This window comes from Plasmodium vivax, chromosome 1 (assembly GCF_000002415.2).
Source record: "Plasmodium vivax chromosome 1, whole genome shotgun sequence".
Classification (NCBI taxonomy): Eukaryota; Apicomplexa; class Aconoidasida; order Haemosporida; family Plasmodiidae; genus Plasmodium; species Plasmodium vivax.
The window spans coordinates 503,385-527,458 of record NC_009906.1 but is presented as its reverse complement, the minus strand read 5'-3'; the positions used below and the strand labels follow the sequence as shown (position 1 = coordinate 527,458).

At 53.0% G+C, this 24,074-nt stretch overlaps 5 protein-coding genes across 5 annotated transcripts; 2 read left to right on the top strand and 3 right to left on the bottom strand.

Moving 5' to 3' along the window:
• Nucleotides 1-71: 71 nt before the first annotated feature.
• Nucleotides 72-5,481, bottom strand: PVX_088235 (ferlin, putative; the record flags this gene model as incomplete). Its single annotated transcript, XM_001613456.1, has 3 exons — nucleotides 72-136; nucleotides 318-562; nucleotides 701-5,481. 3 exons carry the CDS (start codon nucleotides 5,479-5,481, stop codon nucleotides 72-74), a joined length of 5,091 nt encoding a protein of 1,696 aa, XP_001613506.1.
• A 1,172-nt stretch (nucleotides 5,482-6,653) lies between these two features.
• Nucleotides 6,654-7,214, top strand: PVX_088230 (glycosyltransferase, putative; the record flags this gene model as incomplete). Its single annotated transcript, XM_001613455.1, has 1 exon — nucleotides 6,654-7,214. One exon carries the CDS (start codon nucleotides 6,654-6,656, stop codon nucleotides 7,212-7,214), a length of 561 nt encoding a protein of 186 aa, XP_001613505.1.
• Nucleotides 7,215-8,203: 989 nt separating this feature from the next.
• PVX_088225 (DnaJ domain containing protein) lies at nucleotides 8,204-10,735 on the bottom strand (the record flags this gene model as incomplete). Its single annotated transcript, XM_001613454.1, has 1 exon — nucleotides 8,204-10,735. One exon carries the CDS (start codon nucleotides 10,733-10,735, stop codon nucleotides 8,204-8,206), a length of 2,532 nt encoding a protein of 843 aa, XP_001613504.1.
• A 1,759-nt stretch (nucleotides 10,736-12,494) lies between these two features.
• Nucleotides 12,495-15,710, bottom strand: PVX_088220 (kinesin, putative; the record flags this gene model as incomplete). Its single annotated transcript, XM_001613453.1, has 5 exons — nucleotides 12,495-13,733; nucleotides 13,940-14,065; nucleotides 14,155-14,389; nucleotides 14,516-15,248; nucleotides 15,659-15,710. 5 exons carry the CDS (start codon nucleotides 15,708-15,710, stop codon nucleotides 12,495-12,497), a joined length of 2,385 nt encoding a protein of 794 aa, XP_001613503.1.
• Nucleotides 15,711-16,552: 842 nt separating this feature from the next.
• Nucleotides 16,553-23,046, top strand: PVX_088215 (hypothetical protein, conserved; the record flags this gene model as incomplete). The annotated part of the gene is made up of 2 exons (XM_001613452.1): nucleotides 16,553-22,498; nucleotides 22,627-23,046. 2 exons carry the CDS (start codon nucleotides 16,553-16,555, stop codon nucleotides 23,044-23,046), a joined length of 6,366 nt encoding a protein of 2,121 aa, XP_001613502.1.
• Nucleotides 23,047-24,074: the final 1,028 nt, after the last annotated feature.

Below are 24,074 nucleotides of genomic sequence, written 5' to 3'. Positions count from 1 at the left end.
AGAGCACCCCGGTTGAGGTGCGCTCCTTGGCAGCTCCCGCGGAGTTTCCCCCGCCGAGCGCCCCCACATGGTCACTTCAAAAGGAAGAGCAGGAAAAACACACCGACGACGACGACGGCCACGACGATCCAGACGCCTGCAGGGGGAAGGGGCAGTTTAGAGGCGCACATGTTAACTTTTTTTTTCCTTTTTTTTCGCACAGTTGTGCCAAACGGTCAACCGCTTCCGATGCGCAAAACGGTCAACCGCTTCGATGCGCGAAATGGTTAGCCGCTTCCGATCCGCCGCAGCGACGCAACAACTTCCGGACGGCCCACCTGTCCACTTGAGGCCGTGCATGATGGACGCCGTGGCGGCCCCGAACTTCTCGTTGATGGTGACCCAGTCGACGTAGGTCCTGTTCTCCGTGACGGGGGGGAGGAAGGGGTCCTTGTTGGGCTCGTCCCGGCCGTTGCCCACGGGGTCGACCTCCGCCTCCGCCTTGGGCAGGATGCACGCCTCGACCTCGACGCTGCCGCGCACCTTGTTCTTGTGGGCGGGGTGCTTGCACGGCAGCCAGAACCTGCGGGGGGGGGCGTGGTAATGGGTGGCGAGGGCACGTGGTAGGCGGTAGGCGGTAAGCGGTTGTGAGGGGTGGTAAGGGGTTTGTGGCTTTGGGCGCCCGACGGTCGCTCCACCGCTTAGCCACCGCTCGACCAACCTGGGGATGTGGTAGAGGGCGCGCTTCTTCCTGGCGCGGTAGAAGTGCGCGGCGAGGTCGAGCGTGGCCTCGCCGATGGGCTCGCTGGAGGAGAGCAGGGCGTAGTTGTGCACCTGCACCTTGACGCTGGTGGCGTTGGTGGGGATCTTCACGTTATAAACGAATCGCCAGTTGAACACGGCCTTCCCGTCCTTGCTGTTATAGTGGGTATCTGTATCTCGCTTGTCTTCCAAATCGTCGTCTGTGTAGATGCATCTGACGAAGAGACTAATGGTGGGGCTATCATCCAGAGGAACGTTGCTGACCTTCCAGATGACTACCCTCAATTGGTAGTCATCTGGTTCGTTAGAGCATAAGATCTTTACTGGGTTCCTGTGAGCGAATTCTTCAGTGAAAATCTCAAACCAGCATCTTAGCGACCCATGGGAGATGTTACTGTTTTCTAATTTAAGGGACCTTAACTCTATTGGCATGCTGTCATCCATCATCAGTTGCCTTATGCGAGGGTTAAAGTACCGGTCTTCTACATCTATGTATGTGTAGCCAATGACCTCATCTGATAGAGCGCCTTGATTCATGATGCATACCTGTATGATGGATTCATCTGGGAAGGAGCACAACAGCTGGTAGGATCTGTTAAATTCGGGCTTGTACCCTTGTCTCTTAATATGCCCCGTATCTTTAATATTGTGGGACAGCCCTCCAGGGATGTTGGTGATTTCATTGCTGTTCTTAATCCACACGTAGGTAGTTATATCGGTTGCTCCAGAGGGAGGATTCAACCCCCTCGCTTGGATGATGTAAGCTCTCACCACTAAGTTACGAGTCAGCTTATACTCACTCACCAACTGCTCACATTTTTTTAACATTTCCTTTTTAAGGTGAATGGTGCTATCGTCATACACATTGCAGAGGTACTTGAGGTAGCCTACCGCTTCTGGTATCCCCGAATCGGTGCATCTAAATATGGTGGCTCGTAGGTAGGGTAGGTCATCTACATTCATATCTACTTCGTACTCGTAAAGCATCTCATCTCTCTGTGTCTCCTCCTGCTCGTCATCTCCCGCGATAGATAGTTGGAAGTTCAGTGCATCTTGGCTGAACCCGTATATGGTTTTTGTCTCTTTTTTTTTCCCCATTTGATGAGGATTTTTCTCCTTCCCTTCGTCGTAGTTCTTCCCTTTGAAAAAGCTGATGTCTCTAAGCTTGCTCCTCCTCCTTTCGCTCGCGTTGCTGTCCTTCTCTCCCTGCTCGTTCTCCTCCGCACTCCCCCCCGGGTCGCTCGCGTACTCGCTCGCCTTGAAGCACACGTGCTCCAGCGCCTCCTCTATCCGCACGTTCGCGAAATCGGGGTCGTTGTAGGGGACGTACTCCTTGTTGGTGAATTTGCTCAGGTTCTTCCTTTTCTTCCTGCTAGGGGGGGCATCGCGGGGAGCGGGGGTATCGCGTTGAGCGGCACCATCGTCGAGGTGAGCGGCGCTATCGTCAAGGTGAGCGGCACCATCGTCGTTCTTCTTGCCCTTCTTGGCCTCCCTCTTGTCGTCCTTATCGAGGCTGCCCCCCCCCGCGTGGCTCCCCGTGCGGACCGTCTCGTCGCCCTCGCCCTCGTCCAGGTCCGGCCCGCCCAGCTCGATGGCCGCCTCCGTGACGACCTCGTCATCCGCCCCCGTGTCGCCCGCCTCGGACGCGCCCTCCTCCAGCACATTCAGAGACAAGGCGTGGAACCCCCCCCCTCCGCCGCCATCGCCCCGTCCGTAGCCATCCTCTCCTCCTTCTCCCCCCTCATCATCCGTGACCCCCAACCCTTCCTCTTCTCCTCCCCCGCCATCAAACAGCCCATTGCTAATTTTCCTCGAAACCATGGAGCTCTTCTTATACACCAGAGCACTGTTATAAGATTTGCGTGCCCTCTCTGCATCTTCCATTAGAACCTCCTCCAGCAGATGCAATTTGAAAAGCTCGACGCACTCGTTCCTTTCGTATTTGTCTAGCCATGGAAGTAACGGGTTCAGCGTGATGTACGCTGTGCCGATCAGGCTGTTATTGTTGGTGGCCTTGGCTGGCTGGGAGGCATTGCCCCCTGTGGACGTGAACCCAGAAGAGAGTTCCCTATCCTCTACGCGAACTTCTAAAAAGCTATGGTGTTGCATCCGCTTGGGCAAAGCCACATCTAGGGAGAAGTACTTAAGGAAGTTCCAATTGCCCTCCTTCCCAGAGATGACCTTACTAACGGTTTCATGCCACAGAAACTGCGACGTATCGTCGACGTCTCTCCCGAAGCAGACGGTCACGGAGGGGTTCTTTAACGGTTTGAACATGCGTATGCCAACGAGGAAGAGAGACACGTGCCCCGGCAAAGTAGACGGTCTTATGTCATCATAAAAGGGGTAGCTCTCGTCTAGGACCTTCTCCAAGGGTACCAACTCGAACCCAACCAGGAGCTTCGCCTTACACTTCTTATACTGAGACGATTTCAGGCTAACCCAAACAGGAGACCGCTTCCATTCGATGGGGACCTTCATGATGGGGTACGTACAGGAGCCTAGGAGGATATCATCATCATTGTAGAGGAACGTCTTATTAACAGAAAAGGCCTCAATCGATATGTCCGGGGCGAGATTCAAGTTAGTTGGAAGAATCACCTCCACTTCGTACGCCTCGTAATAATTCGGGTTGAGGGTGTGCAAGATGGTACTCGTCTTTATGGTCTGCCCTGCGAGCTCCACCCTTATGTAGGGATCCGGAAAGGAGTCGTAGCCCTTGGCGGGGAAGTGCAACCCTTCGTAGATTAACGCTCGGAAGAAGTACCTAGCCAGCTTGTATTCCAATCGCGGTTGCCTTTTCTTAAACAAGTGAAAGGGAACCAGGTTGGCGTAGAACGAGATGCTATAATCCTGGGTACTAGTGTCCACATTCCTCATGGAAAACCATTTGGGCCTTTTCTCACTAAGGAGTAGGTACTTAAAAGGGATTCTTACGTAACTCTTTAATTTGTAATTGCTTAGAGGGTCCGATTCGTTGAAAAGATCTTCCGCCCGCTTATTTATGGAGCTCATCTGGTTCAGCTTCATCCCCTTGTTTGCCTCCCCTGTGTTGAACATGTCCCTACTGTTGTGTAGTGTCCCCCCAGGGCTGTAGACGCTCCTCCGGGTGGTTATCCAATCCGTTACGGCTAAGTTTGACTTCACGTAGATGTAAAGAAAAATGTCATATATTTGGCCCATATTACTCTGTGGTAGGAAGATCCTAAACTCATTTATCCTTCCGGTGCTCTCGTTCAGCACGTACGACCCTACCTCGTTTGGCAGCAGCACAGGTGTCTTCAGTTTGTGTGGACCTAACCCGCACACGCAAACGATGCTATCCCCACTGCCATCATACGTTTTGTTATATCCCCCTTGCACACTCTCTGAGTGGTAGTTCCCCCCTTTGCTGTGGTTACTCCTTACGGACAATATTTCGTAGATGTCGGCGCAGAAGATGAATTCCTTATTGGGTGGGTCCGGTTCTACCCTCGCTGCTTTGATGCGTATAGGCCCCGGTGCATGCGTTTTGGTGGCACTTACGCTGAGGAGGATCCTCCCCCCGTAGAGGTAGAACTCCTTCAAATTTTCGTCGTAAGAAAACATGTTTTGCATTTTGGTAACTCCCAGAATTTCATTAATATTAATTCCTTGTGTTGCATTTTTGAACAACTTTTCCGCCGTCGCCGAGAAGAGATAATTCCCTAGTGCATTAGCGGATGTCGGGGCATTGCCAGTGTTACTTACATTGGGTGCATTAGGAGTGACGTTCTGGTTATAAATACTACTTCTCGGGGCAATCTGATTCTGCGGGTTGTAGTATATGTTGTACCATCTTGGGTGCAGCTCCCGTTTCAAAATTTCAAACAGGTCTAGCAAAACGCTGAGCATCACCACCCCGTTATGCTCTCCATTCACCAATTCAATGATTACGTTCTTGTCGTAGCATGGGGTGCACGTGGGGATGTGCACACTGAGGTTCCACACCGGGTTGGGGTCGTTCCTAATCACCTTTGTGCTCTCCTCGAACCCGTTGTGGGTGACCTTTACGTACGGCTCTAACGTACTCGAAAACAGCATGCTGCTCCCGATGAAGTCCATGTCCTGCCCTCGGAAGATGTTCACGCAGAGGTCGTAGTGGGTGATGTGTATGTCTAGCCCTTTGTTCGCTCCGAATTCGGCGTGGTCATCGTCTCCCTCTCTTCCGGGGGAAGCAACCGCAGCGCCAGAGGAGGGACCCTCGCCGGTTGCCAACCCACCGACATCCGCCCCCCCCACAGCGTCGCTTATATTCCCCTTCACACTATCGTTGATGATCGGAATTGAATCGCCGGGGCCGTAGACCCCCACGGAAATGAGCAGAAAGCCAACCTCATCGAGGGGCAAATCTGGGTTTCTCAACCGCACCCAAATTCTATACATCCAGTGCTGCACCTTAGAGTACACGTAATTTAACCCGAAGGAGCATTTCCCAATGAGGGCACTCTGGATGGTGTATTTGTGCAAAACACACACGTCCACACTGGTTCGCTGGAAATGATAGTCAGTCAAATCCATGGAGAAGTTGAAGGACGTGTTATATACCACGTTCACCGCTTGGTTTTTCTTCGGCGTGCATTTCTTTTCATTATTTACGGTCACTTGGACGTAGGGGTTGGGGATGATTTCCTTTTCGTTGGCGCTTTCGCGGAAGCTCAGGTCCTTCACTTCGTGGATGTCCACCTTGATGTTGTACTGCGTCTTCTTCGCGAAGTTCATTTTGGGGGGGGCACTATAAGCGCCGTTGGCGGTGTGAGCGGTATAAGCGGCATACGCCGCATACGCAGCGTCAGCGGCGCAACTCGCAGGGCTGCTCACCCTCCTTCGGAGACCCTCCTCCCCAGGGCGTCTTCGTTTACGCCAGCTTGGTCGGAAGGGCTGCTCACGCTTCGCCCATTGTGTGCCGCTTTACCGCTCTGCCGCTTCACCGCTTTGCGCCCTTTTTTCTGAACGTGCAGGCGAAAAAGACCCTTTTGGGGGGATTTTTTTTTTTTTTTAGCAAAACAGCTCAGTTGTTCAGGCGAAAAAGGAAAATTGCGCGCAGCTGCTCGGAAGTGAGCGTTTAAAAGAAGAGGAAAAAAAAAAGAAGCATGCTGGTGAGAATGGCGAATGTGGCGAATAGGGCAAATACGGCGAATGCGGCAAATACCGCCAATGTGGCAAATACCGCCAATGTGGCAAACACCGCCAATGTGCCACCCACGGGGGAGATGACCTGTCGAGAAACTCCTCGCACATCGCGGGGTCCCCCCCGTGTAATTCGAGACCGACCAAGGGGGTATGCCCCGCCACCCCATCAGACGAAACCGTCTATGCCATTTGGGCATGCACGCAGCTGTTCTCACCTCCCCCAATGTAAGGCGGCACACTCAGCACATGTGCAGCTTGTGTGTAATGCGAGGAGGGGGAGCGGGTCAAACGTTCATGCGAGCAGCCATGGGATGGCTAAAAAAGCGAACGTGCAACCCTTTTTCTTTCTTTCTTTCCAAGTAAACGAATCAACAGGCTGTTGTGTGGAGTGCACACCACCCTGACGCTGAGGAACTCGTTTGTATTTCCTGGCGACAGCGCGCACAAGTGCCCCCCCCCGGAAAAAAACCCTCTGCCGGTGGGGCTTATGTGTGCACCTGAACTGAGGCTGTTGGAGGGTCTCTCCCCCGTTTATGTGCCCATCGGGGGGACTTTTTTATTTTATTATTTTATTTTTTTCTCCCCCCTCCGATCGCTCAACATCGCGCAATGAGTGAGAAGCGGTGGAACCCCTCTCTGGGAAGAAGCCTTTCAGAATCATTTAAGAATCATTTAAGGGTCATTTAAGAGTCATTTAAGAAGCCTCTTACGCGGTGGTTGCTTCGCGCCGTGCGTGTACCCCCAGAGAGGAGCCACCCCAAATGGAGCGAGCGCATGGAGCGAAAGACGGAGGGAGCAAAACCCTGTTCGTCACAGTAGGGTCGCACCAATTCGACGACCTGATAAAGCAGATCGACACGAAGGACTTCCACAGCTTCCTCCGGCGCGCGGGCTTCGCCAAAATGAGCATGCAGATTGGGCAAGGCACCTACGAGCCGCAGCTCATCTACAGGTGTAGCGGCAATGGAGAGGAGTCGCTCCTCAAACGGGTGAAATTCTTTCGATACAAGAAGGACCTACTAAAGGACTTTCAAAAGGCAGACCTCATTGTAAGTCATGCCGGGGCAGGGACCACCCTCGAAGGGCTGCGTATGAAGAAGAAAATGCTAATCGTGGTGAATGACAAATTGATGGGTAACCACCAGTTAGAGTTTGCAGAGTTTTTACGCTCGAGGAACTACTTGGAGGTGTGCGAGTGCTTGGGGGACTTGCGGGCGCACGTGCTGCGGTGCCTGCGGACGCCTGCCTTCGCGCCCTTCCCCGCCCCGCGGCCGGAGCCCTTCCTGCGGGACCTGCGCGCGTTGATGGACGGAGCGGCGTAGTAAGCGGCGTAGAAAGAGGCGCAGCGGAGTGGCAGACGCCCCACAAATCACCCACCGCACAACCGCTTCGATATTTCACAAAAAATTACGCATATATGGGGGGAGAAAAAAAAAAAAAGAAGGAAGAAGGCAGCGGCAATGAGGTTGCCCCGCGTGGCTGCGGTACACACCTCGCGTAAGGCGCGACTTACAAAATTGCCACGCATCGGGGGAAAAAATTGATCAAATTGGTCAAATTGGAGGGAGAAGAGGGAAGCAGGTGTGGTTAAAGGAAAAACACAACAGGGGGTGCAAACCATGTAGCTTTGGAAAAAAAAAAAAAGAAAAAAATCCACATGAACAACACACAAATGGCAGCATTCGCATAATTTGGCACAAAATGGGTGCGAAGTATCGCACGGGGGAAGGGGCACATCTTGAAGGGAAAAAAAAATAATTCTGTGATTGGCGCGGTGATTGTGATTGGAGGTGAGCGTGGGGGTGGGCCTCCCCTCCTCCGAGGGAATGACGGCTTCGGAAATGGCAAAAGCTGGCGCGGCAGGAGCGGCTGTATGTTTATATATATATGTGTTTGTGTTTGTTTGTGTGTCTAGCCCCTCCTCGGCAACCGCCTGCTGGGGCAAACCCAACTTGTGCAAATAAAAATAACCCACTGGGGGGGTTTTCCTTTCCCGTTTTTTTTTTTTTTTTTTTTTTTTTTTTTTTTTTTTCTATCTTTCTGCGCCACGACGGGGCCTGGCACTTTTGCTAGCGGGCCACTTCGCCTTCCAAACGTATGTGCTCACAAAAAACTCAAATGGGGGCTTCGCAATTTTGACGATTTCGCTTTGCGAAGCGGGGTAGCGGCGGGCGCGTCGTCTTCTTCTAGGGGGGTTCCCACGCATAGGGGTTTCCCACATCTTAGGGGCCTCCCACTTCTTAGGGGCCTCCCACTTCTTAGGGGTATCCCACTTCTAGGGGATTTCCCACTTCTTAGGGGCCTCCCACCCCTAGGGGGCCTCCCTCTTAAAGACGCTCTCTTCCTCGCCCCTCGCCGCGGCCTCCTCCGCCGCGGCCTTCTCCGCGGCCTTCAAAATGACCGTCTCGAACAGCTGGTTCACATCAAACTCCTTAGAGTCGCTCATATCTTTCTTTGTCTTGGACAGCTTAAGCATGGTCTTCCCAAGTATTTTCAACGCCTTGGCTCTCTGCAGTCTCACTTTAATGGAAACTCCTTCATCTCGCAGGACCTTTTCTGCCACCTTCCTCACGGTGCACTCGATATCCCAGAGGACCACCTTCAGCACGTTCTTGATGATGATGCCAAACGCTTCTGTGTTCTTCTTTTCGAGGTAGGCCTCCCGGTCTATTTCTTTGCTGGAGCTGGTCAGTCGTTTCCAGGGGTTGCTCTCATGCGATGGGGGTGGTGGTGGTGGCGGCGATCGTTGCTGCGGCTGCGTCGGCTGCTGCGTTGGTTGCTGCGTCGGCTGCTGCTGAGGAACGCCGTAGTGCATCACCTCCATGGTGCCGCTCCTGGGCTGCGCTGGCCCCGCCGCGTGGCCGCCAAAAAAGGCAGCAGGGCCAGCACCGCTACCGCTAACTCCGCAAACACCGCTAGCCCCGCTAACCCCGCTCATCGCCGCTGAGGAGGCGCCCCCCTTGTCCCTCTTCTTCTGCCTCTTCTTCTCCTTGCGCTTCTCCCCGAAGAAGTCACTGAACTTGTCGGCCACTTTATCGGTGAACTTCCCCCCCGTGGAGTTGTCACTGGAGTAGCCTCCACTGGAGTGGTCACTCAGGTTGCCACTTGCAATGTCACCACCTGTTGGTTGCTTCCCCCGAGTGGTGCTTTCCCCGTGGGAGTCTTTCCCCCCGGTGGTGATCCTGGCAGTGCCTCCCAAATCGACGCCGTCAAGGGTGCCATACATCTCATTGTAGGCAGCCATCCTGTGCATGGTGAGGAAGGTACTAATGATGGAGGTAGCCAACCCGAGGTTATTCTGCACGGACCTTTTCTGTGCTTGTATGTTGGGGACAGTAGCTCCCATGCCCCATAAAGTGGTCACCTCAGCAATGAAAGCCGAAGCACTATTTCGGTAATTCCAGCCAATGGATTCCAAAATGGAGCTTGAAAAAGAAGAATCCATCATATCGGTTAGCTCCCTTTCAATTTTATCTGCCCATTTGGTATCCCCATCAACGAATGGTTGCAGTCGTTTCCGTAGAAGGAGAGCCAACTCCACTTCTCTCTTCGATTGCTCTACCTCCATTTCAGAAAACATCTTTCCTCCCTGTGTGTGGATATCCTCAATAGTAGTGTTACACTCGAATGCCAGTTTAATAAAAAACGCCACACGCAACGTGCCAATGTAATCGGCCAACTCATCTGAGCTGTAGAGCATCATGAAGAGCAACGATGGGTCGATCACCACCATATCTTTCGTTGCATTTAAACCATTTTTATTATAATCTGCTCTCCTTTCTGAGTCACTTAACACCTGGTATGCTTCATTAATTTTTTGGAATTTCAATTTCGCCTCTGGATCGTCTGCATTCTTATCTGGGTGACACTTCAGGGCTAGCTTGTAGTAGCTGGTTTTAATTTCGCTGGCCGTCGCGGTGGGCTTCACATTAAGGATGTCATAGTAGGTGGTGTCTACGCATACTGGGGTTCCCTCCGGGGCGCCACTTCCATCGGTCCCGCCGCTCGAACCGCCGAACACCCCGGTGCCGTCGATCCCCACGCCAATTCGGCTGCCCCTCTTGGAGGAGGACTTATTGGCGCCGTCCGGCCCGAGCACGTTCTTCGCCTCCTCGTCCAGGCAGTAACCCGTCTTGTATTCGTTGCAGAAGGAGGGGCTCTCGAGGTTCGCGAAGAGGCTCCCCAGCCCCAGGTTGCTGAAGAACCCGCTGCTCTGCTCGCCGCTCCCGCTGTGGGGGGGGCCACGAGGAGCCGATCCACTGGGGGGTGGTCCACTGGGGGGTGGTCCACTGGGGGGCGGTCCACTTCGAGCCGCTCCACTTGGGGCCGCCCCGCCGGGGGGCCCGCCCAACCCGGCGTCGCTCGAAGCGCTGCCCCTAGCCCTGTACTCCCTCCTATCTGCCTTCTTCTCCTTGTGCTTATCCCTCTTCCCCTTGTTGCCCTGGTCACTCCCAGGCTCCCTACTCCCACTGCTACTGCTGCGGTGCCCATGCTCATCATTTATACTCCCACCCCTGTCTCTCTCATCTGACCGATACTTCTTGCTATGTTTAAATTTGTATTTGTGACGACTCTTTTCATGTGTATTATGCGCTCCGCTGCTCGCGCTGTTCTTTCCTCCTTCCCTAATCCGGGGGTCCAAGGTATCTTCAAAGAATGGGGGTGCCGAGGAACTGCTGGCCGTGGCTGCCGCCGCTGCTGCCAGGTTGGTGGGGATGTTCGTGGGGATGCTCGTGGGGATGCCCGTGCCCACCGTGGGGGCTCCCACGTTCGCCGTGGCGAGGTTGTTGCTGGGGGGGGAAAACCAATTCCCGTAGTCCCCCAAGAAGCCCCAGTTCGACATGGCTCACTCGGGGTGTAGCGGTAGGGTCAGCGGCAGGGGTAGTGGTAGTGGCAGGGTCAGCGGCAGGGATAGCGGCAGGTGTAGGGGCAGTGGCAGGGTCAGCGGCTGCTGCCACGAGTCAGCGGCGCTGGGTCCTCCGCCTGGGTTTGCTGCTCCCCATTCCCCTTGGCGGGGGAGGGGCAAGTAAAAAGAAGCGAAAGGAACAAGAAGCAGCACGAAGCAGTACGAAGCACTACAAAGCAGTGCGAAGCAGCACGGAGTGGAAGCAATCGGGAGGCTCCAAACGGATAGGAGAAGAGCATGCAAAATGAAAGGCGGTAAAGAACAGAGGGGACGGATGGGAGCACATCAAAATGAACGGCCCATCAAATCATTTGCAAAAAAAGGAAAAGCTGCATGGCCAAAAAGGCTATACTACAGGGGGGTGGAAAAACTTAAAGCGCGACATTAAGAGGTGTTAAAAGTGAAAATGTAAAAAGAGATCATGTGCCTACCTGGGTAAGCAGCAAATGAAGGTGTTGGAAGCGCAAAAGTGAAGTATATAGAGGCGGCGCGAAAATGAAGTGGCAAGCATGCAGGCGCGCACCACTCGTTTGCTTCCTTAACGCGCAGCTGCGGTCAACATCTCCGGCCGACTGGCGCCATTAACGGGTGAGCCAATCGGGAAGCAAAAAAAAAAAAAAAAAAAAAAAAAGCAGCAACAAAAGCGGCAATAAAAGCGGCGAAAAATGAAAAGCGTCAGCAGCAACTGCAGCAGAAGCGGTAAGAAAAAAAAAAAAAAAAAAAAGTACCAACCGCGAACTCGCCAAGGAAGCGAAATCCCAAGTGGAGGCCCAGGGCCGAGCTGGCATGGTGAAGCGGCGCCGTGGCGAGGGAGGGGCCGCCCTCTGCGCGCAAGGGTAAGGGTAAGCGGTAAAAAATGAGCAGCAACAAATAAGCGGCAACAAATAAGAGGCAAAAAATATAAGATAAAAAAAAAAAAAAAAAAGTACCGCATACAGCGCATGTAATTTTAAATGGCCAAGTGAAAAAACGCCATCGCGAAGCGCTTCGCAAAATGGGGCCTGGGGACCCAAATGGTCAATTGCCCGCGACTGTGTCCGCCGCGTTGGCCTAAAAAATGAGGGAAGTGTGTTAACCGATTGAATGCGCAGGGGTGATGACGCAGTTAAGCTTTTTTCTTCCCACCTTTCTTCCTTTTTTTTTAAGTGGAAAGGAAGGGACGCATTTGCGGGAGTGGCCCAATGAGCTTCCCCCCCTTCTGCTGCGCCCCAGAATGACTGGGCCACCTCTCCCATTTGACCCGTTGACCTCTGCGGGGGGAAGGAGCGATCCTCCGTTCGTTGCCGCTGCTCCGTTTTTTCTCGCCAAAAAATATGAACCTTCTTAACGATTGTTTGGTGTAGGGTTGGTGGGGGAAAAACCCCCTCATGAAGAGGAGAGAGTCTGCTCATTCACCACAGGTACAGACGCAGAGATGATGGGAGAGCCAAATGGTAGCCGCGCCCAGCTCCTGTTTCTCTCCCCCCTGGTGGAGAGAAGTGAACACCGATGCGACACTCGTGCCGGTTGTGTATGCACGTGGAGGCGCGCGAAAGGGTTTCCTATTAAGGAAAAGTTTGCCAGGAGAGAAGGAGGAGCAACGGGGGGGTTGAAAAAGAAACGCAAACAAACGCCTACGGCTTAGTGACGCTACGGCATAGTCACGCCTACGTCTTAGCAACGCCTACGTCTTTGCCGCTTCGCGGCTGCCCGCCCCTCACCCCGCCGTGGAGAGGCTCCGGGACTTCAAAATCCGATTGCGTATTTTGTTTGTGAGCGAGTCGATGGTAATCTGGTGGGCATTCCGGACGTCCCTCTTCGGCTCCACTTGGGTCCCTCCTCCTGTTGGTACTTTTGCAGAGCTGTTCCCTTTGATGAATGCCCGCTCGTAGTTCCTCGCGTCAGCGTATTGGTGGAGATCATCCTCTTGGTTATAACCCTGCTGTGTGTACGTGGGTGAGGATGCCCCTACAGTTACGTAACTCCCCTGTCTCTGTGTGCCCCCCTCCTTGTTATCTCTCCGCCTTACCGACGCGTTTGCTTCTAAGTGCCCCCCATTCTGCAGGTGATGGGAGTAGCCACCGCTGTTCTCCTCTCTCCTTCTTTGATTTGGCCCATTAAAAGAACCCTCCCCCTTGGAGAGGCCACTCCGGTTGCTTGCCTGGCTAGATAACACACTAGAAATCTTTTTTTCATTGGAGGTGATGCCCCCCGTTTGTATATCTCCCTTTCTGAGTGGCTCCTTCCTTTCAGAGATTTCTTTTTCCCCCCAGAAGAGAGTTTCTTTCCTAACGGGTTCATTCTCCTTTATGGGTATATCCCCACCAAGGGGGGGGGAGGAGATGTCCTCATCTGGCTGACCCAAAGAAAGGCACGAAGAGGATGCGCCGAACGTTCCCACCGATATGTCATTGCCACCACTATGCAAAGTGTTATATAGCAACTCTCTAATATTTTTATAATTCCTATGTAGCTCTCTTAACTTGTGGTGGTAGTGATGGGCCTGCCTCTTCCAGTGGGAACACTCCTTGGTTAACCTGTCGACGTCGCTCTGCAGCTGCCGCATCTCTTTTTCCCTCTCCTTTTCTTCCTCCTCTTTTATGCCAATCAGCTCGCTCACCAGCTGTTTGAGCGCCTCCTGCTTTTCCTGCCCCTTCCGCAAGGTTAGGATGTGCGCGTCGGGGTGGACGACCACCATCATGGCATCGCTGCGGGTAGCGTTGTAGTTAGCGGTGGTGATCGGGGTGCCTATAGCGGTACCCTTGGAAGGTGCTCCTTTCCCTGGCGACGTCTCCTTTGATGAGCCCCCCTCGCTCCTCCTTGGCTGGGGGCTCCCCCCATGAGTCATTCCTTTGAAGAAGTGGTCTCTGTTTTCGGTCTTCACGTAAATCAGCTGCTTCCTTTTGCTTTTTATTTTTCTGCAGTCGCTGGCCATGATGAGCGTGGAGCTGGTCAGCTGCGGGGGGGGGAAGACCGACGGGCGCGTTGAGTAGCAGCGGTGTGGCGGTGAGGCGGCGGTTTGGTAGCTGCTTGGCAACGGTTTGGTAGCTGCTTGACCGCTGCTTGACCGCTGCTTGGCCACTGCTTGGCCACTGCTTGACCGCTGCTTGGCCACTGCTTGGCCACTGCTTGACCGCTGCGTGGCAACCCTCCTGTACGCACGCTCTTCTGGCACTGCCGCGGGTTGAAGCAAAAGATGAGGCACACGCCGCAGGTCTTCTTGATGTAGTTGAAGAGGACTTTGCACAGCACGCTTTGCCGTTTGTCCGATTCGTCCAGGTTGCCCATCTGGGGGGGGGAAGCGGCGTAGGCATGGGCGGATCAGCGGCGGATCTGCGACGGATGCATTGGCGACGCACCGGCGAGCTGCCCCCTACCTGCATCTTGCGAAGCATCTTGTTGAGCGAGGTGAGCGATGAGTTCAGAAATTTGGCGGACGTCTGTTCGCTCCTGTTTTGGCTGGCCTGCGTGTTGAATTCCTCCCGCTCGCACCCCACCAGATCTACGAAGGTGAGGACGCCGTAGTAGTCCCGGGTGGTCTCCATGCCGTCGTGGTGGGTCAAATCGGAGATGTTTACGAACAGCTGGATGATGGCGTGGGAACGGCTCGACCTGGTGAGCGGGGAAGGGGGGAGAGAAGCGGTCGAGTGAGTAGCTAATCCGATGGGTCAGGTCTTTACACTAAGCTGCTCCATCGCTGCTACGCCGCTTAACCGCTCCACCGCCGCTCTTACCCACCTGCGGTTCTGGGAGGTGGCCTCCACGTGGCGCATGAGGCAGGCGGCGTCGATGAGCTTCTTGGCCATCTCGAAGCTGGCAATCTTCACCACCTTGTAGGAGTGCCGCACCGTCTTCAAAAAGAATTCCTGCGTGTAGAACTGAGCGTTCCTCTCGCTCACATTCGTCATGAGGTCGATTAGCTTGTCCCCAACCACCTCATATAAGCTCAAGTAAATCGTTTTCTTCCTCACCCCTCCGCATTTCACTCTATATAAGTGATGCAAGAAGTGATGAACGATCCCTAGCTCTCCATTCGACCCGAAGAGGGTATATGTTTTCCCGCTACCTGTCTGCCCATAGGCAATAATCGTTTCTTTAAATCCTCTACAGACGTTCTTAACAATCGTGTGTCCCCCAATCTCCCGAAAAACCGTTTCATTATCATCGTTTGTGCCAAATACCATATCAAAATGGTACTGCTCGATTTCGAAGTCCTTTTCGAAGTAGAGCACCGTTTTGTCTTTTGGGTCCGCGTGCAAGGTGGGTCTTTCGCTCTCTTCCAGCTTTTTTATCCTCACGACGACGCTTTCGAGCTTGTGCGTGCGCGCGTTCGGGTCGCTATGTAGGTCATTCGACTCGGTAGGTAAACCGTTCGTCTGGCTAGGTAAACCGTTCGTCTGGCTAGGTAAACCGTTCGTCTGGCTAGGCAAACCGTTCGACTCGCTAGGTAGGCCCCTCTCTCGTTCGCCTCCTACGCGGGGGTTGGAAGTGAGACGGTTGGGTTAGCGGTAAGACGGGGGGGTTAACCGTACAATGTGCAACCAGTAACAGGCACATGCACTTTTTTTTTTTCTTTTTTTTTTTTTTTTTTCTCATTCCCCCCTGCGAGGGGACCCCCTCCTGGCCCTGCTCCCTACGGGATGCACATTGCCAACGTTTGAGCTACGCCATTTTTTTTCCCATCCAGTTTGCGGCAACGACGATGCCACCTCCCACAGGGGGGAAGCGGAGCGGCCAGGTGCAGTTGCACGAGCGGGGTTCACCCGCCTTTTGTCTCATTTTCCCCCACGCTGAGTTGTTATTTTTTGCCACTTATTTTTGCTACATATTTTTGCTATTTATTTTTTCTATTTATTTTTATTTTTTTTTTCCGCTTCTCACTCTGCGCGATCTTCGACAGGGCCCCCGACTCGCTGTAGGCCCGCTTGTGCATCTCCGCTGCGGGGGGGAGGGCGCGAGCCGGCTGCCGGGCGACCGGGCCGCTCATTTATCTTCCGGGCATGGCAGCGGTAGGCAGCCAGGTGAGAGGCGGCGGCAGCCAGGTGAGCAGCGGTTGGCAGTCAGGCGAACGCCCCCAGGTGAATGCTCCCCGGTGATCGCCCCTTTCCCCGCGGGCTCCCCAAAGCACACTACACAAAGGTGGGAGAGGGCGCAACAGCGGCGCGGCGAGGAATCTCCAATGGCATAATTTCTTCTCCTCACTCGCCAGCTGTATGTGCATCTTCCATGTGCATCCCCTTAGGGAGAGCATAATACCAAGTGGGGATTTTTTTTTTTTTTTTTTTTTTTTTGCGAGCCCCTGGGCACGTCGAGGTGGACTTCCCCCGCTCACCGCGTCCACCACCGCTGCGTCGTTTGCTTCGCCCGCATCGTCTGCTTCATCCGCATCATCCGCATCGCTCATCGTGTCCCCTGCTGCTTCATCGTCCGCTTTGCTCATCGCGGAGGGGAATCCCCCTGTGGGAGCCCGGCCAAGGCATCGTAGAGGCAGCGTCGCCCGTGGAGAAAGAAACGGAGGGACTTCCCCCCCCCCCCTTTGTAGGGCTCTCCGAGCAGCTGCCAAGTGAGCAATCCCCGCGCACGCCTCTCGCATTCACGTGAGTGGCTTCTAACCGGGAGGAGGTTCTTCTCCCCTTTGGGGGGTTTACACTTCAGGGGCAGACGCACAGGGGGGAATTCAAAAAGGCAGAAATTTGGGAAATAAGAAAGTCAGAAAATAAGAAAATAAGAAAATAAAAATTGCAAAGGAGAGTAAACACTAAACGGATCTCCCAAATGGCTGAGCAGCTGCCGCATGGGGGGGAGGAGTCCCTGGTGAGCGCGTTGAGCGGCGGCGGCGAGGTAGTCCCCTCTGGCATCACTCCAGGAATCACTCCTGGCACCACTCCTGGAATCGCTCCTGGCACCACTCTTAGCACCACTTCCAACATCCCAGTGGAAGTCCCATATGGCACCACGTCCAACATCCCCGTGGATGGCGCGGACGGCCAGAGCGCCCCCGCGCCGGCCACCCCCTCAGTGGACGAAGAGGATAAGTACGAATTCTTGAGCTACTCAAATTACTTTTTCCTAGAGGAACAAAATTATGTAAACACGTATTGCCAAGTGAAGGACGTTTTGAAAAACACCAACCCGACGTTAGGGAGCTTTTTTAAATACATCTCTCTCTTGTCTCATGTGATTTACTTTGACCAAGTGGAAGAAAAAAAATTGCTAACGTCGAGTGAGGTGCAGAATATTAATCACATTTTGTTGAAGAATGAGCAGAGCAACATCAGTAGCTGCACAGTTGCTTACAGCTGCATCGTCCTCCTCCTGGACGTCATCAAGTTGAGTCCTCACTCGGGCATAAAAAGTTATGTCTACTGCCAGCTAGCCAAAAATGCAAAGAAAATTGAGGACTTATTTTTTGCCATTTATTCTTTCCAAAAGGGGAAACACCGGGATCATTCCTACGTCGTTCGAAAGAATGAAGCCGTCTTCATAAGCGACTTTGTAACCCTAAATGTTATTAACCTGCTCAATGGGGAAGACAAGCTAACCAGGAGTTACGGCCTCAAACTGTGTCTCCTCTTCTGCCAACACTTGAGTGTGTGTAATCATCTTGTGCATATGGTGTTGAAGGTAATTTTTAAAAAAATCGATTTCGATGAATTCGCTTTGGCCCTGCTCGTCCTCACACGGTGGACTCCTTTTCTCTCGCACGATGTTCTCTACCACGTGGTGAGAGGCCTCTACCGGAGTGTGGTGGGGCCGTCCGGCAGGGGTAAGCACCTCCAGCGGAACGCCGGGGGGTCCCCCCCTAACGGATGCCCCGAAGGGGAGGTGAACCAGGCCAGCAAGCAAAGTCACACAGAAAGCGATACACAAAATGACACACAAAGTGACGCACAAAGGGGAGAGCAACCCCACACAGGTGGAGAGCCACCTGCTGGAGAAGGCAAAAAGGGACCCATCCTGGACGACCCCTTCACCTTCACCATAAGTATGTACCTCTCAAAAATAGCCAACAGAATGAACGGCATGGTGCCCTACGTGAGTTATTTTCTTTTTAGAAAGTTGTGGAAAATGATTAACAAGCTGTTCGACGAAGAGGAACCTCTCTGCTCCAGTGAAGGGGTAGCCCTATTTATTCTCCGCGCGTACTTTCACAGTACAACTGTATTGAGCCATCAAAATGGGTTCCTCACAAATCTGCAAATTGTTTTAATTAAATTTCTGTTGATGGCACCCCAAACGAGATTGATGAAGAGGAGACAGCTGACCTATTTCGCTCTCAAAAGTTTGCTATTTTTGATAAAAAAAAAAAGCATTCATGTGTTCCCTTTTGTGGAAGAAATGTCCGGGAGAAGAAACGCTTTCGATCAACGGGTGAACAGCTTCCACTTTGCCTATTTCTCCTTCGTGTCCGCCGTCCGAGAGTGCGAATTGGTGGGCTGGCTAAACCGTCTGCCGCTCTGCCGCGGCGACAGCCCGGCGCTGCTCATGTTTGTGAAAATTGTGTACCGCTTTTTTAAGGCAGCCAGTGGGGGAAATTACCCGACATGTTCAGGTAAAAAGGGGGAAAATTACCTGACCCGTTCAGTAAAAGGGGAGAATTACCTGACCCGTTCAGGTAAAAAGGGGGACAATTGTCTTCCCCGTTCAGGCAAAAAGGAGCATAATTGTCTTCCCCGTTCAGGCAAAAAAGGGGGACCCATTTCGCCACGCCTTGCTAATTACTGCAAGGAGGAAAACGCAGATGAAGTCAGCGCAGGAGAAGTCATCCCATCGGGCAGCCATCCCAACCGCCGCCAAATGGACTTCCTACCCACTTTGAGTCGAGCGCACCGCGACCCGTTTATTCACAACTTTGTGTGCACCATGAGGGAGAGCCTCCCCATCGAGGTGTTCCACCCGGACAGCTACCCCAAAGGGGAGCAAAAGTTTACACCCGATTGTACAGTGAAGGAAGAGGAACACCTGCCGATAGGAAGCGGAGGGGACCAGCTAGCCAATCCGCCCGATAAGGAAAATTCTGACCAACGCGAGGAAAAAAAAATATCCAGCGGTGAAAATGGCAGCGCGGGGGGAGAAGAGAGGGGGCAATTCTGCTTCACCATAACGTTGAGCGATAGCGGGGGGAGCGACGATGGCGAAGCTGGCGATGGTGGCCATTGCGGCGTGCGTGGCGGAGGCGACGGCGCGGGAGAACGCTTCGCACAGGAGAGCCCGTCCAACTTGGCGAAGTCCGACCGGCGTAGTCGACAGCGAAGGGTGGACCTCTTTTTTGAGAGGTTCATTCAGCTGGCGAAGGAGAGCGAAGAAGCCAGCGACATCAACGTGAAGAATCTGGACATAACGCTGAAGATAAGGGGAAGGGGGGGGCAGCAGGGAAAGCAGTGGGAGCGGCAGGAAAAGCAGCAGAAACAGCAGCAGGAGGAACCGCTAACGGAGGAGGACCCCAAGGCGGAACGAGAGACCCACCCCGCCAACGAGCGCGCTGACCAAGCGGAGGCAGAACCAGTGAAGGGGCACCACCCCAGAAGGGAAAGTAACGTTCCGCCAAAGAGGGAAGACGGGACGTTGCTCAACAGTAAGCAGCACCACCCCTACAGTGAAGACCCATCGAAGGAGGACTCAGGAAAAAGCTCCCTGAGCGATGCCATTAGCGAAATAAGTAACGACCAAAACGGTTCACCCAAGCAGAGCACCAAAAGGGATTCCTTTTACACACAGGTCAGAACAGACAAACGGGGAAAGCTTCGAAAAGAAATGGTCCTCCTGTACTCTCTCAAGTGGTTGAAGAAAAATAAAATAAAACACCACAGCTTTGTGCAGGAGGATAATATAAAGAACTTCATCTCGGAAGAGTCCTTTTTTCCCCAGTTTAAGAGGGCATTTTTAAAAAAAAAAAAAAAAAAATATAGCCGCCTTGGGGACCGCAGAGGAGTTAACAAGACATATAATTTTGGCGAAATTCACCACGAAGGTGAGGGACTACCATCTGGAGAAGGCACCCCAGAGGATTCGATTCTACACAGAGTGATGTTTATAAGGTTGTTGTTCTTCCTGTATAGACACACCACTGACAGTGTAGCGACCAAACTGTGCATTTTAAAAACGCTGACTGTTCTTGGCAAGTATATCGTTTGCGATGAGGACGTGAGGGACTTTGTTAATTTGTTTAATTTTTTCTTCCAGTTTTTTGTTCACAATAAAGGGGATTCCAATGTGGAAGCGGATGCCATCGGTGAGGTCTATCGCATGAGCAAGAATGGCTACGGCATGGGTAGAGGTGCCCACATGGGGGGCAGATCCAATTTTCCCAACAGGAGGGGAAGTAAATACTCACATAGTGGGACTCACCTGAGCTATGATGATGAGATATACACCTGCAGGGGGATGGGGGGGCCCACTACACCATCCGACTTGGAAGCCCAGGACGAGACAAATTTCGACCTCTTCTTAAACGATCAGCTGCAGCGCAGGTTGAACGAGCGAGCTGGGGAAAGCAACAATAGCTGCGTTTCCTACCAGCAAAGCGGCGCCTTCAAAAGTGCCATGCAGACGTGCCTGCTCAGTGTAGCCGCCAACTTGGGGAACTCCGCAAATGGGCACCTCCTGAATTGCCTTTTCCAGTCATTTTGCAGCAACGAGTTTGTTCCCTTCTTTCACCTCCTCTTTACTCTCCGTGCGGAAAAAATTATGCACATTTTGCGGGACCCCTTTTTTTATTTGCTGATAGATGGTCAGGCGACCGAAGAGGATTCCCCCCGCGGGAAAGCAAGCGGCGAGTATGGCATGTCGTCCAACCGCTCCACAGAAGAGGCGAGAAGAACAGCAAAAAGGACTTCCCTCGGCACAGGCGTAAGCCTTGTTAGGGGTAACAGCCGCGCTAAGGGCAACAGTCGCGTTTACTTTCTTAAGCGGAGTAAATTCTTTCAAACCTTCAACATTTGCCAGCGCGAGGATGACCACCCAGCTAGCTACCACAACGTGAGACACCTCTTTCATCTGGCCCTCGTCAGTTACGGGAAGGGCGAAGAAGTGTCGACGGCCCTGCGAAGGAAGGTCTACGTCTTTCTCAGCATCTTAAATCATATTTTTTCGTTTAAGGAGAGAGCCACACCATTTTGGCATGCCGTCCGGGGGACTCGCCAAAAGGGAAAAAAAAAAAAAAAAAAAAAAATATGCACAGGTCAGGCAAATTTCGCGGGTGATGGTAGCCAAGTATTGGGGAAGGAAAACCAAGGGGGCGGGGCGCCTCCCAGGAGGGGCAGCATTGGCAGCATTGGCAGCGCTGGAAGTGTTAGAAGCGTTGGAAGCGGTGCTAGCAATGGCAGCTATGGCAGCAATAGCCACGATAGCTACGACAGCAGCGATTGCAGCGGGAGTGGGGACACCCCCCCATCCACGCTCGCCGCGTCAGACGGCCAACCCAGCTCGGCGGAGCGGGACCACCCGTCCGACTGCAGCTCCATTTCGTCCTTGTCGAACAAGTCCCTGCGGAGGAAAGTGCAAAACGTGTACAGAAAGTTACAACACCAAGAAAGAGTACCATCGGAAGAAAATGTCCAAGTAGCCAATTTAAAAAAAAATGAAAGTTCGCTTTTTTACCTGTACAGGTCAGGCAAATATTGCATGTGTGCAGGATTTTACAAACATGGCTACGCTATCTTTGGAAAGTTGCTTGTCCTGGCAAACAGTGGAGATGTAAAGCTGTGGTTCAGAGCCTTAATGAATTATTGCAAATTTTTCTATCGAAAGAGGAACAAGTCGTATGGGGATTGGAAATCTTTTTTAAGTCCCACAAAATTTTTGCTAATTTCTGAGCAGTGCATAAAGGAGGTACGCACCTTCCAGCAAAACTTTTTTCTTTATGGCTTTTTTGTGAAGGTACAAATGGGTATCTACCGAGCTGTGGAAGATCTGCTAACTCTGGTGAGTGACATTCGGGATGAAATAAATTTCACGCTCGCTTATTTTGTGTGCAACGTAGAAAGGATTATCTCTTCGCTGGTGGAGACCACTCTGGGGATCCTAACCCTTGCCGGCATCCGGCATTTGTTCGCGGGGCTGTCCAAAAGGGTCCTGTTTCTTTATTTCGCCTTGCTCAAGTCCACGTTCGTGCTGTGCCTTTTCTTGCGGCACAAGGTGATCCCCTTTTTGTTCCTCAGCCCGTCCTGCGTGCTGAGGGCGCCCCCCCTGGAGAGCGCAAGTAGCGTTGGCAGTGGCAGTGCGGGGAGCGACGAAGGGAGCGCCGAAGGGAGCAGCGGAGGGAGCGGCGGAGGGAGCGGCGGAGGAAACAGCGAGTGGAGCTGCCAACGGAGCGGCGGAGGGAGAGACGAACGCCAAGCTTTGGTCAACATAGGGAGCTGCACTCTACGCGACCTGGTCCGCTTTTACCTAAACAAGAGGAAGATAAAACGGATGCGAAAGAACATCTTCGCGAAAGAGGTAGCAGACACCCAGGGGAAGAACTTCCCAGACGTCTTCGACCACGTAATGGCCCTATGGCAAGTGGCAGCTTCGAAGTTTTTTTTTTATGAACATGTTCAGAAGATAAAGGAGCTTTATCGTCAGTTCTTTAGAGACGGCATGGTGAATAAGAAAAAAGTGCTGGCCTTCATGAAGGTGTATTTGGAGGTTGTCTACCGGATGGACTTGCCAGCTCCCCCCCGCGTGTTTTCCTCGGTGGCAGTCCCCTATGTCGCCAGCTCGACCTACGTGTACCGATCGGTGAGTGAAGGCGGTGTGGCGACGACGTGGCGGCGTCCCCAGTTGGTCCCCCCGTTGGATCCCCCACTCTCCCACTCTCCCCTTGTAAGCATCATTTCGAAATGGCTCTCTACCCCCTCCCCTCGCAGACCAAAGGAAGAGCACCCTGTGAAATGGAGTCCCTCAAGTGCGTGGGCCGGCTGGTCTCCCCCAAGGTAACATATATAAGGGGCCATAAGGAGGAAAGAAAGGACCCCTTTTTCGTGGTCACGTGCGTCACCATATGTGCCTATGATGCTTCACGTCATCCCTCCCTTTTTCTCCTCTACCCCTTTAAGGCGGCCCCCGTGCGAGACTTTCACTCCTGCAATGTAAAATTAATTTTAAAAAATAAAGTCATCAGAGAGGCCAACGTGAGAAGCCAAGGAATGAATGTCACCTACACGGCGCACATCAAAATGGGGGAGGATGACTGGAAGCACTTTGGCATTTTTTTAACTCCCCTCGACAGGAGGAAAAAACTGCTTGGTCAGGCAGCGGCGACTGTTTTGTGTTTTAGGTATGCCTGACGGGTGGGTGGCCATCTCTGTGACGGTGGGCGGTCCTCATTGTGTTTCTCCCCTTGTGCCTCTCCCCTTGTGCTTTTCCCCTTGTGGGGGTCATCCACCGTCACGCTTCTCCCTCAGGGGTAGTTTTTTCCCGCCCGCAGTTGTGTGCGCCCCTTTTTTTTGCAACAGAGTTGCTTGACCAGCGTAGGCGAATTGGTGAAGCAACACATGTGGTGCATTTCTTTTGCTGGTCTTCCTCCACCGCAGTGTGCACGTCGTGGATGCGTGCAGCGACTTTAATATATAGTCGGCATGTTTCCGTCATGTCCCTGCCATGGCGTTTCCCTTTTGCAATTAACAACCCTGCTTCATTGCTAAGAGATCACGTGGGTGTCTCGACGGGGACTCCCCATGCGAAGTTGCTGCGTTTTAAAAAAAAAAAAAAAACAGGGGGTGAAAGGCGCAGTGGAAGGCGCAGTGGAGATGTGGTGACTTACCCCAGTAAGTGTGCTGACCATCCGGGGATGGCACTACGCACACTGCGGGGGAGCTAAACGGTGTGCAGGGCGGCACCTCTGCGAAGGGAAGCAGATCGGCGTGTGATCACTCCCCGGGACATTGCAGGTTGAACGTTGCACATTGGGCGTCCCGACGGAACGTCGCGGGGAGGGCCTTCCAACTGATCACCCCTTCCCATTTCCCACCTCTTTCAACTTCTCCCCCCACCGACGCGCACACAGCTGGAGAGATTTATTCTTCCCCCGCGAAAGAAAAAAAAAAAAAAAAAAAATCCCAAAGAGGGATGCCATAATTCTGACCCAGGGAGACAATCAAATTGTTACGTTAGCCACCACGTAAGGACCCCAACGAGAGTTGCTCTTTGGGGAGGGAGGCAGCAGCAGAGTGGGGAGGGAAGTCGAATGTTTGCTGGTCGAATGTTTGCTCGTCGAAGGTTTGCTGGTCGAATGTTTGCTCGTCGAAGGTTTGCTTGACGGATTGCCCCAATTTTGAGAGCGCGCGGGAGGTAGTCACTGCTTCGTCACTTACTG